The sequence below is a fragment of the Leguminivora glycinivorella genome, chromosome 12 (assembly GCF_023078275.1).
Source record: "Leguminivora glycinivorella isolate SPB_JAAS2020 chromosome 12, LegGlyc_1.1, whole genome shotgun sequence".
Taxonomy (NCBI): domain Eukaryota; kingdom Metazoa; phylum Arthropoda; class Insecta; order Lepidoptera; family Tortricidae; genus Leguminivora; species Leguminivora glycinivorella.
In genome coordinates, this window is record NC_062982.1 from 12,020,083 (window position 1) to 12,034,006 (window position 13,924).

Here is a 13,924-nt window from a genome sequence, read left to right on the forward strand (position 1 = left end):
AACTCCGATGTGATGTAGATTTTCAAAGAAATTGTCACTTAATTTTAGGTAATTTCTGAAAAAAATTGAATTCGTCTTAGCCTTGTTTACTCTTTTTTAAAACCTTATAATAAAAATGTAGTCTGAGAAGTTTGTAGTACAGGATATACGTATTATAAATTTACCAGTTTCAGTATTCCAAATTGTCCAAATTTTACAAATAAGATCGACTAATCCAGCGCTATACGCGGGTTTTCCTAAACGTGCATCAGAGGAAACTTCATAATTAATTTACTGAGTTAGTTTTCTAAAATCCAGTCTGATAAGCATCAAGATGGTAAGATGCTCTAATTGAAACTTGAATTAAATATATCTATTGGATAACGGAAAGTGTAGTATTTCACCGACTAAAACTATCAATTTTACATTATTTTGACGTTTTTCTCGAAAGCAGCCTTAACTCACTAATCATGACACGTTACGTTGTCCTTTTACCAACGCGCTTCAAAACTTTGTTGTTTATACATATTACACTTAGTCAAATATGAGCTCTGGATACGATATGGATCGGATATTTTAATTTCACACTAATAGTGTGTTTCACACTAATCTTGTTTAAGTGTGCGTGTCTGTTTGTCTGTCCGTCTTTCCCGGCAAAACGGAGCGACGAATTGACGTGATAGTGGAGATCAGCAGTTCTCAAAAAGTTTGTACAATAAAAATTAAGGCTGATTTAAAAGTTAAATTTGTTTTTATTATTCCTATTTTGTTACCAAGACTTTTTTGATGAATTGAGATTTTAGTAAGTTTTATTTCGTCATTAAGGTTCTCTAGTATCTATATTTTCTTAATTATAACAATTATCCTGTATATATCTCACGAAAGTCGACTTATATTACTAAAGGTTGGCCCTGAAGCTTTAGTAGTTTCATGTGCTCTGCCTACCCCTTTATGGGATACAGGCGTGATTGTATGTATGTATGTATGTATGTTGGTAATAAAATAGGATCAATTAAAATTTGCTGACGTGGCTATGTACAAACTTTTTGAGAACTGCTCAGATACTTGAAGGGATGGACAGTGTCACTGTCATAGGCTATTTTATGTCTCTTTCTAACGCGAGCGAAGCCGCGGGAAAAAGCTATTAGTGTGTGCATATGGAGCATTTTCGCTAGATATGTACTAAACTGTTATAGACGCTACGACCGTGGCATAGCGGTGTGTGTGCAAAGTGAAACCACCACACATTTTGATTAAATATTGTTCTTTTAAATATTATTATGTAGATAAGAATTTTATCTTTTGACGAAAGTATCTTTCGATTTAAAGTTTGCCTACGATATACTGCGTACGTTTACCCACTGCGTTCCGTTACCCCGAATGACTCTAAGTATACCTATTATGCGAAATATATTTCTGACAAATATTATTAATATTATTTGCCAGATGAGTGTAACCCTCTGGAAGGACCTATACAGTATTACAGAGATTCATGACGTAGATATAAAATTGGGGGGTCTGCCGCAAACATCCATGTGCGGAAATTGCGGGCATAACTCTCTTGTACTACAATTAAGGCGTAATTAGCGTGACGGGGTGAGATGCCTGCGATTTGCGAACTTCGGTGTTTGTATTAGGCTCTTTATAATGTTGATAGATGATACAAAAAATGTTATATCGTGTGAGTATTTAGAGTGTTGCCCACGGACAACTTCGTCGCCACAACTATTTTGTTTCTCACGTCCAGTCTGGCCTTGCATGTGAGATACGAAAAAGTAGCTGCGAAAAAATTTGCCCGTGTGCGCGTACCCTTAAAAGTGACATTGCATGTCCTAAATCTTTATTTTTTAGTGTTGAAAATAATATGAATAACGTTAAGGTTAAGGCGACGAAACAGTAGATTTTAATGCATGGAATTCTCAGGGTTGGTTCTGCTCGCGTCTCCTAGCATTCTGTATAAAGATTGTTCGTTATAAAATAGCTATAAAATTAACTCCGCTTCCTTTCAACTTACCTAGCTAGGATCACACTGTTTTCCCAGAAGCAGGTATTGGGTTACTTACTTATATTTTATTAAAACGCTCCGGGAAGCCGCTCAATAAGAGGGAACAATAACACTTATTTTCGTGTTTTACTTCTGACACCGTATTTAACCAGTAGACTGTTATAAATAAAGTGAAATCAATCTCAAGAAATGGTCAAATAAATAATTATTAAGAAAAAAACCGCCGCTTTTTGGGTTCTGGTGAAAGGTACTTGCGAATGTTGGATTATGTAGAAATGTGTAGGTATTTTTTTAAACTGTAAATCTTTGATTATTTGATGGAAACACAAATGAATATACGTATACCGTTAAGGTCTTGAGGAGTTTCCTCAATTCCTCATGAATCCGATATCCAATTATAAGAAATCAAGCTTGACAATTTTGACTTGAAAACTCAATATGCTTAATAAACATAACACAGAGAACAAATCTCCTAAGAAATAAATGTCACTGTTCTGAAGGTAAATGCATGCTGTTACTATAAGTGTACCCTTCAGATTTGAGGAGTTCCGTTCTAATCATCATCAGAAGTTCCACTGCACCAAATGTCACTGTTTAATGATGAACTAATTGAGCGGACTGTAATTTAATAAAATATCTTTAAGACGAAATTGACAAAGATAATTCGAAATTTAATGCTTTAAACAAAAACTTACTGGGGAAAAAACAGTGCATATGTCACATACCTTTTAGCATGAGGTTCCAGTGGGTTGGTTTCAGCTCGCTTACCATCAGCCTTGGTATGCAAGGCGCACGTGCGGGCCCGGCTTACCGTCTCCTCGAGCCCAGAACTGTTCTTGGAGCAGAGCTTTCTTCCTGTCCACTTTGATAATGTGACTAGCACTGAGTTTAAACTTAATTTAACGATAATTGTTGGGAAAATGTGACTTTAACTATTTAATTAGCAATAAATGGCAATTTTAATGCAGCGACGCGTTCGCAAGTTAGATCGAGAGCGAAAAGAATGTGTGGTAATGGCTACCGGAAATGATTAGTGCCGGGCTAAACACACCGGAAGCTAAAGACAAAATAGTGTTGTTTCTTTAAAAAACCGATATTCATACGAAAGTTGAACATACCGCTCACCTAAATATGCAATATTTACTCTACAAATAGTGCTAGAGTTCGACAAACTACTTAAAAACTATAATGTTAAACTAAGTGATAATACTAGAACGACGAAAGTTAATTTGAAAGTGGTAAAGGACACAGCTTCACAACTGGTCTTCTGTACTGACCAGTAGCAGTTTGAATTGTGACCACTCTACAGACACCGTCAACTCCGGGATGTAGAGCAACGATGCGCCCAAGGGGCCATTTTAAAGGGCTTGTCTGTTCGTTAATCAACAAGACCAAGGAACCCACGACAATGTTTGTATTTATTTTATTCCATTTCGTCCTCTGTTGTAGAGTATGGACGTACTCAGCGTGCCATCTACGCCAGAAGTCTTGATGCATTTTCTGTATCATTTTCCAACGATTACAGACACTTACTTTTTTATCTACAAGATTTTCCTCTGGGACAATCGACAACGGTTCCAGAGTTAAAAAATGGCCTGGAGTTAAGGCTGAGAGATCACTAGGATCCGAGCTAAGAGGTGTCAATGGACGAGAGTTGAGCATAGACTCAATCTGAGTCAGAATTGTATAAAATTCCTCGAAGGTTAACCTTTGATTACCTACAACCCGTGCGAGGTGAGTCTTAACCGAGCGTATCCCGGCTTCAGCTAATCCGTTAAAATGAGGCGTACCCGGAGGGTTAAACGAGAATTTAATTTCTTGGGCATCAGCAGCACCTTTCATGAGTGAACCAAGATAGTTACTAGCGCCCACAAAATTCCTACCCTGGTCAGAGACAATGTTACTGCATCGACCACGACGAGCGACAAACCGTTTAAGAACACAGAGGAAAGCTTCTGTCGACAACTCTGAAGCAAGCTCTATGTGAATGGCTTTGGTACTAGTACATACAAAAACACAGATGTAACCTTTGTACGTTTTCGCACCACGGCCACGACCGAAAGCGATATCAAATGGTCCTCCATAATCAATGGCGACACTCGAAAAAGGTTTAATTTGCGAGACGCGAAAAGTAGGCAAATTTCCCATAAGCGGCGGAGATGCCGCAGAGGGATTGGCACGAAAGCATTTCACGCAGCCTCCAATCACTGCCTGAATTGCTCGCTTTGGCGACAAAATCCAAAATGTTTGCGCAAGTAAATTTTGTAAAGTTTGGGCACCTGGATGTAAAAATCTTTTATGATATTCGTCAATTATTAAAATAGTGAGTCGGTGGGAGCGAGGCAATAAAATGGGATGTTTGACAGAAAATTTAATAGGAGAATTTGCCAAGCGACCGCCCACCCTGACAATACCCTGACTGTCAATGAATAATGAAAGCTTGCGCAAACCCTTTGGCAATGCGTTCAAACGATCCTCCCTTAATTGATTGATCTCTACACTGAACGAAGTGAGCTGCACATGTTTTACTAAAAACATGAGAGCTGCAGTGGTTTCAGCTGACTGTAGAGATCCGACAACTTTTCCATCCTTAGCTGACCGTAAAAAACGGAAACAGTAGGCTAACACACGCTTTAATGTGAAAAGCGAGGAGAACCTGCTAAGGACTTCATCAATTAAGTTAGGATCGGCCGTCACGAGTAAGCTACAAATACGTTGTTCCTCTACAATACAGTCATTGCTTGGATCGTGCAAAGGTGAGCAAGGCCAATCCTTCTCTTCCTTTACCAACCACGACGGACCCTTCCACCAAATATCACACTCTACCAAATCTTCAGGCAGTAACCCCCTGGATCCTGCATCAGCAGGATTGTGGTGTGTACTGACGTGACGCCAGCGATCAGGAGCAACAAGATCCTGGATATGGCTCACACGATTTGCAACAAATGTTTTCCAGCGTGAAGGGCACGACTTGATCCAAGCTAACGTTACGGTCGAGTCTGACCATGCAAATATTTCCTGAACAACATAGAGAGGTTTTAATGCCTCTTGTGTTGACTGCATCAGGTCTGCCAACAACACGGTAGCCTGCAGTTCCAATCGAGGAATTGATAATTTACGCAGAGGCGCAACCTTACTTTTGGCACAGCAAAGCTCTACAAAAGTGGAGCCTTGTGTGTCATCGACACGACAGAAGACGACAGCAGCGTAACCACGCTCCGACGCATCACAAAATCCATGCAATTGTAATGAAACAAACGAATGGATGATGCGACGGGGAATAACGACAGATTTCAACGACGGAAGTTGATCGGTAAATTTCATCCATTCTGATGTGATTGCTTCTGGAACATCATCGTCCCATTGCACCCCAGATGACCACAAGACCTGCATTAAATATTTAGCGTGAAACGTGACAGGACATAAGAATCCTAGCGGGTCATATATGCGCGCTATATTCGATAAGATAGTACGTTTAGTACATTTCTGATCACGTGGTGTTGCAACCTCAAATTGGAACGAATCTGTTTGTGGACGCCATAACAATCCCAATATTTTAAGGGACAAATCCGAAAGTTCATCAAAATGTTTAAAATCACTCGAATACAACTCAGAAGATGGAAGGTCAACGATAAAACCTTTATGGTTGGAGGTCCATTTTCTCAAATGGAACCCACCCGACGACAAAATTTCAGATAAATCTGATCTAATTTTTAAAGCTTGCTCAATAGAGTCAGCGCCTGTCACGACATCATCAACATAAATGTCTCTCCCAAGCACTTGTGACCCTTCAGGATAGGAGTCAGCAGTCTCCTCCGCTATCTGTGCTATTGTGCGCAAAGCTTGATACGGAGCCGATTTCACACCATAAGTTACCGTCCGCAAACGATAGTCTTTAACTGGGCCGTCAGTCGAAGGTCGCCACAATATCCGCTGATACTCAGCGTCCTCGTTTGGCACGAGGATTTGACGATACATGGCCTTTATGTCACCCGTAAAGACTATTTTATGCCATCGAAACCTAGTAAGGACATCAAAAATATTAGTTTGTAACTTAGGTCCAGCTAGTAGTGTATCATTAAGCGAAATCCCATTGCTGTCACGACAACTTGCGTCAAAAACGGCTCTCAGAGGTGTACTGACAGATTCGGGGCGCAAAATACCATGATGTGGGATGTAATTAAAATTCCCGACACTAGAGACAGGCGGCGCAACCTGCTCCATATGACCACTGACCTCATACTCTTCCATAAAGGAGGCATAAGCTTTACGAAAATCCGCATGCTTTGTAAGCTTGCGTTCCAACGAAAAAATCTCCGCATTGCAATTTCACGAGTGTGCGAAAAGGTAGGCTTGTTCGAAGGATCGACGAAAGGTAGAGGTACCTCGAACCGGCCTTCACTCGTGCGACAATAATTTGCACGGAAGTTATCTTCACATAGTTGATCCTCTTTCGACAAGATAGGTTTACTCGGACCACAAATATTTTCTAGTTCCCAGAACCTTTTAAGAGAATCATCCAACGACAGCGACAAGTTTGATTGTGAAGCATTCGACACGAAAAAACAATCTTTCCGACAATTAGTGAAAGATTGTGTACGAGAGGCATAACAGTCACCCATCAGAACCCATCCGAAAACAGTCTCCAAAGCCTTTGACTGCCCCTTCCGGCCCTCCTTCTTACCACTTAAAATGGAAGATGCAAAGATCTCTGCATTTAAAAGTAAATCTATTGGGCCCGGCTTCGCAAAGTCAGGGTCAGCGAGAGGTAGACCTTGAATGTGATGCCATTCCGATGTATTGACTCTATAGTATGGTTGCTCCGGACAGATAACTGGAAGCACTGACGCTTGGAAGTCAAAATTAACCATTTCTGATCCAATAGGTTTAACAGAGCATGATAACATACCCTTAGGTGCAACTTCAGATAGTCCAATTCCAGTAATTGGCTCGCTAGTATCATCTACCTGTAAACCTAATCTTCGAGCACAGTCATGGGAAATAAAATTGACACCACTAGCACCGTCCAAAAGAGCACGAGCTATTTGATAATTACCTGAACTATCCCGAACAGCTACCCGAGCAGTAGCAAATAAAACTAATCCATTACTTTGGACCGACGTCAAAGTCACTTTGCTATTTAAACCGCTCACCGTTGGCTGAGGTGCTGGTTCAGCCTCTGGCGAAGCCGGTTCCCTTTTTCCAAAGTGTAATAAAGTGTTGTGGGAACAACCGCATATACTGCACCGACAATCCGATCGACATTGTTTAACTTTATGAGTTTTGGAGAAACAACAAACACACAAGCCCTTGTTTTTCACCACCTTGAACCGCTCCGAAGTGTCTAAAACTTTAAATTTTTTACAATTTTCTAAGTTATGCAGTTCAGTACAGAAAACACATATATTTTGTTGTGTGGCAACTAGTGTTACCTTGCCTTTACCTTTAATGGCACTTGTTACGGGCTTAACCTCCGTTACTTCCAGAGCGCGGACTTGTTTTTCAACAAACTCTTGTAGCAATTCAAACTTTGGAATTTCATTGGAATTGAACTCGAGGAGGAAGGCCTCCCGAGTCGCCTTGTCCAATTTTCCCCACAACAGATGAAATAACATAAAGTTTTTATCGGGTAAGTCGAATCTTTCTAACACTTGTAATGTTTCTCTAAAAACACGATGAACTTTTTCTAATTCAGTTGAAGACTTGGTCTTCACCTGTTCACAAAGTAAAATCTTTTCATAGTACCCAAAGGCAATTTGCCGTTTTCTATTGTAAAAATTGTTTAAAGCATTGTAAGCATCCATGTAACTGTTGTCCGAAATTGGGTAATTCTTAATCAAATCTAAAGCCTTACCTTGACACGATGTCATAAGATAATGCAGCTTTTCAATGTTCGAAATATTCCTTTTATGAATTAAGGAATCAAAGAGTTCCTTAAATGACAACCAATTGTGCAAGGAGCCATCAAATGGTTTCACAACAATTTTAGGTAACTTCGCTGAATTATTATCACTGCTATCATGTTTGTCAACAGTTTCATGTTTGCTTGTAATGACAGGCTCAGCTTTCCTTAACCTTGTCAAGATTGACTTTACTTTTTGTTCAAAATCGACAGTAACCGAGAACTCCGTATTTACATCCTTTGTTTTCTTCATTATAGCCTTTTGGGCACGATGAAAGTCTTCAACTATTGGGTTTAAGTCGGCCGCGACATAACCCTCTAAATCTATACAATCAAAGATTAACTCTAACCGCATAACCGCGTAATTGCGTTCAACCCTATCCATGTCAACGTCTCTATTGCTCACATCAATGTCCGACATTTTTCACGTAATAATCACTGTTGATTTATCGAAAAACGAGAACGAAAATATAAATAAACAGTTTACGTTACTCAATAAAATTAACTTGTTGACTTTGACAATGACAGATGAGATGACAACCGAATTGTTGCCATACACCAAAGCATAGACTAAGACCGAACGAGATGAGCGGATTGAACGAACTGTCACACTGCTACCAACCTAACTAAATTCTACTATAAAAGTCACACTTCCGGTCAGCCATTAACCGAATCGAGAATTAAAGTTTTACCCACCAATTTATTAGAAAAATATTACGACACGACAAATTTGATATTTTACTAAAAATAGGTAACTTTTCAACGGATCCGGCCGAAGGAACAAATGTTTAATGATGAACTAATTGAGCGGACTGTAATTTAATAAAATATCTTTAAGACGAAATTGACAAAGATAATTCGAAATTTAATGCTTTAAACAAAAACTTACTGGGGAAAAAACAGTGCATATGTCACATACCTTTTAGCATGAGGTTCCAGTGGGTTGGTTTCAGCTCGCTTACCATCAGCCTTGGTATGCAAGGCGCACGTGCGGGCCCGGCTTACCGTCTCCTCGAGCCCAGAACTGTTCTTGGAGCAGAGCTTTCTTCCTGTCCACTTTGATAATGTGACTAGCACTGAGTTTAAACTTAATTTAACGATAATTGTTGGGAAAATGTGACTTTAACTATTTAATTAGCAATAAATGGCAATTTTAATGCAGCGACGCGTTCGCAAGTTAGATCGAGAGCGAAAAGAATGTGTGGTAATGGCTACCGGAAATGATTAGTGCCGGGCTAAACACACCGGAAGCTAAAGACAAAATAGTGTTGTTTCTTTAAAAAACCGATATTCATACGAAAGTTGAACAGTCACTGTTCTGAAACGCAAGCTGTTCTTATCAAAATACAAAAATCACCATATTCCAAATTTGAGCCTTTCAAATTTGAGGAGCTCCCTCGATTTCTCCAGGATCCCATCATCAGAACTGGGTTCTGATAAAAATGGGACCAATCTGTATGCATATACACTCTCACTTGACCTTGACTTGTCTGACTTGTGTTTTCTTAGTTATATTTAAAAATCCTGCACCAAACTAAGGTTTCTGTTTAGCCCAATGTTTGACTGGTAGAGAATGCCTCAAGGCGTTAAGTCCGCCATTTGTACTCTTTTTTTTTTGTAAATTTGTGCAATAAAGTTTGAATAAATAAATATACATTCAATCAAAAAAAATCTAAATCGGTCCGGAGATATCGTGGAACAAACATAAAAAAAACATACAGACGAATTGAGAACCACCTTCATTGAAATTTGGGGCGGCGGTTAAAAATAAATATGTCAAGAAATGGTGTTGAACTAGTTTTTACGGTTACGTATTTTTGACAACTTTTTTAGGGTTCCGTACCTCAAAAAGGAAAAACGGAACCCTTATAGGATTACTCGTGCGTCTGCCTGCCCGTCTGTCACAGCCAATTTTCTCTAACCCTCCGCGCACACGGATGCAACAGTTGCACGGCGACATTTTTTGTCTCTGTCGTGCGTCTAAGGAGTGACGACAGAGACAAAAAATGTCGCCGTGCAACTGTTGCATCCGTGTGCGGAGGCCCTAAAACTACTAAACTGATCAACTTGAAATTTGGCACACATATTATGTTAACCTAAGCTGTGACCCAAAGACGGACATGCAATTTTATTTAAATTAAGAAAATACGGGGCTACTTTTGGTGGATAAAAATAAAATTAAAAATCAAGTTTTTTGAACTATATTGTGTTACAATTGTTACAAAGTAGGTAATTGTAAAAGTTTGTCAAAAAATTTTTTTTAATAATTTTTAGGCAATTAATTTAAGAAAATAGGCAAAAAATTACCATCATGATTATGTATTTAAACAATACAATTAATGCTAGTTATTTTTTTAGCATCAATAGCGGCGATGCAGGCGCACACATTCGTAATGGCGCTTGCGGCGCTGAGTGCGCTCACGGCGGCGGCGGCGGAGCGCGGCGGCGGCATCAAGATCGGCAGCGGCGCGGCGGGCGGTGGCGGGCGCGACGGCGCGCGCGGCGGCGGCGTGCGCATCGGCGACGCCACGCGCCGCCCGCGCACCTCCCCCGCGCCGCCCCCGCCCCGCGCGCCCTCCTCCATCACCGCCGCGCTGGTCGTGCCACACAAGGCCTTCGGCGCGAGAGACTACACCAAGGCGGAGAAAGCTGCGCTCGCGAAGTTACCGCGCAAACTGAAACTCTTCTCGCAAGTGCGGCTGAACGTTACGCTTTCGATGCAAGGCCTTACGCCTAGTCCGATGTGTAAGTGTAGTATCAAAGCTTCGCCAAGTTTTATAGAGTTATCTTATTTGACATGTCTCTATATTTATTATATTTTCACATCTTTCAGCTATCCTGGACTCGCTATGTAAAGAATTCCTAGCAGTCAACGTGTCTGCTATCCTTTATCTTATGAATCATGAACAATACGGGCGCTCTACTGCCTCTGCACAGTATTTTCTACAACTCGCCGGATATCTTGGCATACCGGTAATGCTTTTTATTGTTCGGTTGCGTATCTATGTAGTGACTCTCACTGTATTAGATTGATCTTATAGAAGAAGAGTAGGTATGTCCACGATTCAAAATGATTTCTAAATGTGTTCTTGTGGCAGGTCATTGCGTGGAATGCTGATAATAGCGGCCTAGAAAAGAGGGCATCTCACGCGGCCCTGCGTCTTCAACTGGCCCCGTCCATAGAACATCAAACTGCTGCCATGTTATCAATATTAGAGCGATACAAGTGGCATCAATTCAGCGTAGTTACCTCAGCTATTGCTGGGCATGACGATTTTATTCAAGCCGTCCGCGAGAGAGTCACTGCATTGCAAGTAAGTTTTCTTATAAGTATTTACCTAATCTTACTCCGAAAGTATGCACACACGTAGAAATAGAGCGCTGCGCAGTTCACTGTTGTGTTGGGATGACAAAAACTCATTCACAACCTGAGAACTAATGAAGGTCACCTGCACATATAAGTATGACCTACTAAAGAGAATTTACTTGTTTCAGGACCGCTTCAAGTTTACAATATTGAACGCCGTAGTGGTCAAGAAGCCTACAGACCTCAACGAGCTAGTGACTAGCGAGGCGCGTGTGATGCTTCTGTACGCCACGCGCGAGGAGGCCGCCGACATCCTGTCCACTGCCGGCGACCTCCACCTCACTAGCGAGAACTTCGTGTGGATCGTTACGCAAAGTGTGCTCGGCTCAATGCAGCAACCTAATAAGTTTCCTGTAGGTATGCTAGGTAAGTTTCTCTACAACATATTTGCCATGAGCTGTTCTGCCAGTAAATATTCTGCGATTATAATGAACAATTAAAATTCAGGTATACACTTCGACACATCAAGCTCATCGCTGATCGCAGAGATAGCTACTGCAGTGAAAGTGTTCGCATACGGCGTTGAGTCGTATATATTGGCGCCAGAAAACGCTCGGCACCCGCTGGGTACTAGGTTATCTTGTAGTGGCGCGGGCGCAAGCGAAGCGCGCTGGTCGACCGGGGAACGGTTCTACCAACATCTGAGGAACGTCAGCGTGGAAAGTGAAGCGGGTAGACCTAGCATAGAATTCACTCCTGATGGAGAATTGAGAGCCGCTGAACTCAAGATCATGAATCTTAGGCCTGCTATGGGTGAACAGGTCAGTCCATTTTTTTCTAAAAATAAGATATGATTAATCTTCATGAAGCCAAAACATCTTATAAGATGCGGGTTCTGATACTAATTATTATATTCAACAGTTGGTTTGGGACGAAATTGGCACGTGGAATTCATATCCAAAAGAACGTCTTGACATCAAGGATATAGTCTGGCCCGGTGGTTTACACACACCGCCACAAGGTGTACCCGAAAAGTTCCACATGAGGATCACATTTTTAGAGGAGCCACCTTACATAAATCTCGCCCCGCCCGACCCTATAAGCGGACGCTGCATTTTAGATCGCGGCGTCATATGCAGAATTGCTCCCGAGGTTGAAGTAGCAGGGTAAGTCCTATCTATCTAGTTTATTTATTTAATTGTAATGTAATCTACCGCGCCCATGGGGCCAAGCCTCAATGCTGGATATAATATCAATCATATTACTTTTTACAACCTGATTTTAATCGAATAACGAATTTTTTTTATCGTACAGTCGTATCAACACGACTGAGTATGCATTCAGAGTTGACCACCGCATTCAAATATATAGATAAGCTGTCAAAGCATCTCTTAAAGGACACTCTTAATCCAGGTTGGAAGCAGGAACTGCGCACAGAAACAGCTCGCTGTATCAATGCTGCAGTGGTTTTTGCATCGATCTGCTGCAGCAGTTAGCGGAGCAGTTGGGCTTCACCTACGAGTTGTCGCGGGTCGAAGACGGCCGCTGGGGCACGTTGCACCACGGCAAGTGGAACGGGCTCATCGCGGACCTCGTTAACAAGAAGACTGATATGGTAAACTAAGTTCTTCTTCCACTTATCTCTGCGGTAGATTTTGGTAAAAAAATATTGTTGATTTATTTCTAACGGAAAATTCATCTTTTAGGTCCTAACGTCTTTAATTATCAACTCCGATCGTGAAGCCGTAGTAGACTTCAGCGTGCCATTCATGGAGACCGGCGTAGCAATAGTAGTGGCAAAGAGAACCGGCATCATCTCCCCCACAGCTTTCCTAGAGCCGTTTGACACAGCATCGTGGATGCTGGTGGGAGCCGTCGCGATACAGGCCGCAACCTTCTCCATTTTCTTCTTCGAATGGTTATCGCCGAGTGGATTTGATTGCTCCACGGGACAGGATTCGAATCGAGCGCCACAGAACCGTTTCTCACTATGTCGAACATATTGGATTGTTTGGGCGGTTCTTTTTCAGGCAAGTGTCAATAATGCACTTATATTTTAAACGATGACCTTTACAATTCGTTAAAGCTCTGACATTATAACCATAACTCGACTTTTAGTACATTTTGCATTTACTGATGAGTAAAAAGTTTATAAACGTCTGAATAAGCCAAAGTGCTCCTCCGATTTAATAAGATCACCCTGTTTTATTTCTACAACAGGCCTCGGTCCATGTGGACTCTCCGCGTGGATTTACTGCCCGATTCATGACAAACATGTGGGCCATGTTTGCCGTGGTGTTCCTCGCCATATACACTGCCAACTTGGCAGCTTTCATGATAACTCGCGAGGAGTTCCATGAACTGAGTGGGCTGGACGACCCCCGAATATCAAGGCCTCTGACGATACGGCCTCCGCTCAAATTCGGGACAGTGCCATGGTCTCACACGGATGCTACGCTGGCGAAATATTTCCAAGAACCACATGCCTATATGTCACAGTGAGTATCGTTAGCGCTTTTCGAAATGTAAAATGTACATATAAGAAATTTTATTAATACATACCTTTTCTTTTAGATATAATCGCAGCACAGTGGGTGCAGGGGTACAAGGAGTCCTCACGGGAGAACTAGATGCCTTTATTTATGATGGCACTGTATTGGATTATTTAGTATCTCAGGTGAGTTTTTATTTTTATTGCACCCAGCGTAAAACAGTACAGTACAAAGCTATT

The 13,924-nt window shown here is 41.3% G+C and overlaps 2 protein-coding genes across 5 annotated transcripts in view; one reads left to right on the top strand and one right to left on the bottom strand.

The window, feature by feature from the left end:
• Positions 1-13,924, top strand: part of LOC125231622 (glutamate receptor ionotropic, NMDA 2B-like) — a 44,031-nt gene that overhangs the window by 26,332 nt on the left and 3,775 nt on the right. The window contains 10 exon segments of the mRNA XM_048137087.1: positions 10,245-10,631; positions 10,720-10,859; positions 10,985-11,200; positions 11,382-11,619; positions 11,701-12,014; positions 12,115-12,359; positions 12,607-12,808; positions 12,900-13,223; positions 13,414-13,691; positions 13,768-13,870. Coding sequence (XP_047993044.1) covers positions 10,259-10,631; positions 10,720-10,859; positions 10,985-11,200; positions 11,382-11,619; positions 11,701-12,014; positions 12,115-12,359; positions 12,607-12,808; positions 12,900-13,223; positions 13,414-13,691; positions 13,768-13,870 — 2,433 coding nt within the window. The 5' untranslated portion in view covers positions 10,245-10,258.
• On the bottom strand, positions 2,807-8,818 carry LOC125231623. Of its 4 annotated transcripts, none has more exons than XR_007177642.1 (2): positions 8,237-8,818; positions 2,807-2,866 (listed from the first exon to the last, which is right to left on the bottom strand). XR_007177642.1 is itself a non-coding variant. In XM_048137088.1 (2 exons), exons 1-2 carry the CDS (start codon positions 8,305-8,307, stop codon positions 6,112-6,114), a joined length of 1,608 nt encoding a protein of 535 aa, XP_047993045.1. In that variant the 5' UTR covers positions 8,308-8,818; the 3' UTR covers positions 5,464-6,111. The 4 variants fall into 4 exon arrangements, 2 of the variants coding, with proteins under 2 accessions (XP_047993045.1, XP_047993046.1); XR_007177641.1 differs by lacking the exon at positions 2,807-2,866 and adding an exon at positions 2,884-2,916; XM_048137088.1 differs by lacking the exon at positions 2,807-2,866 and adding an exon at positions 5,464-7,648.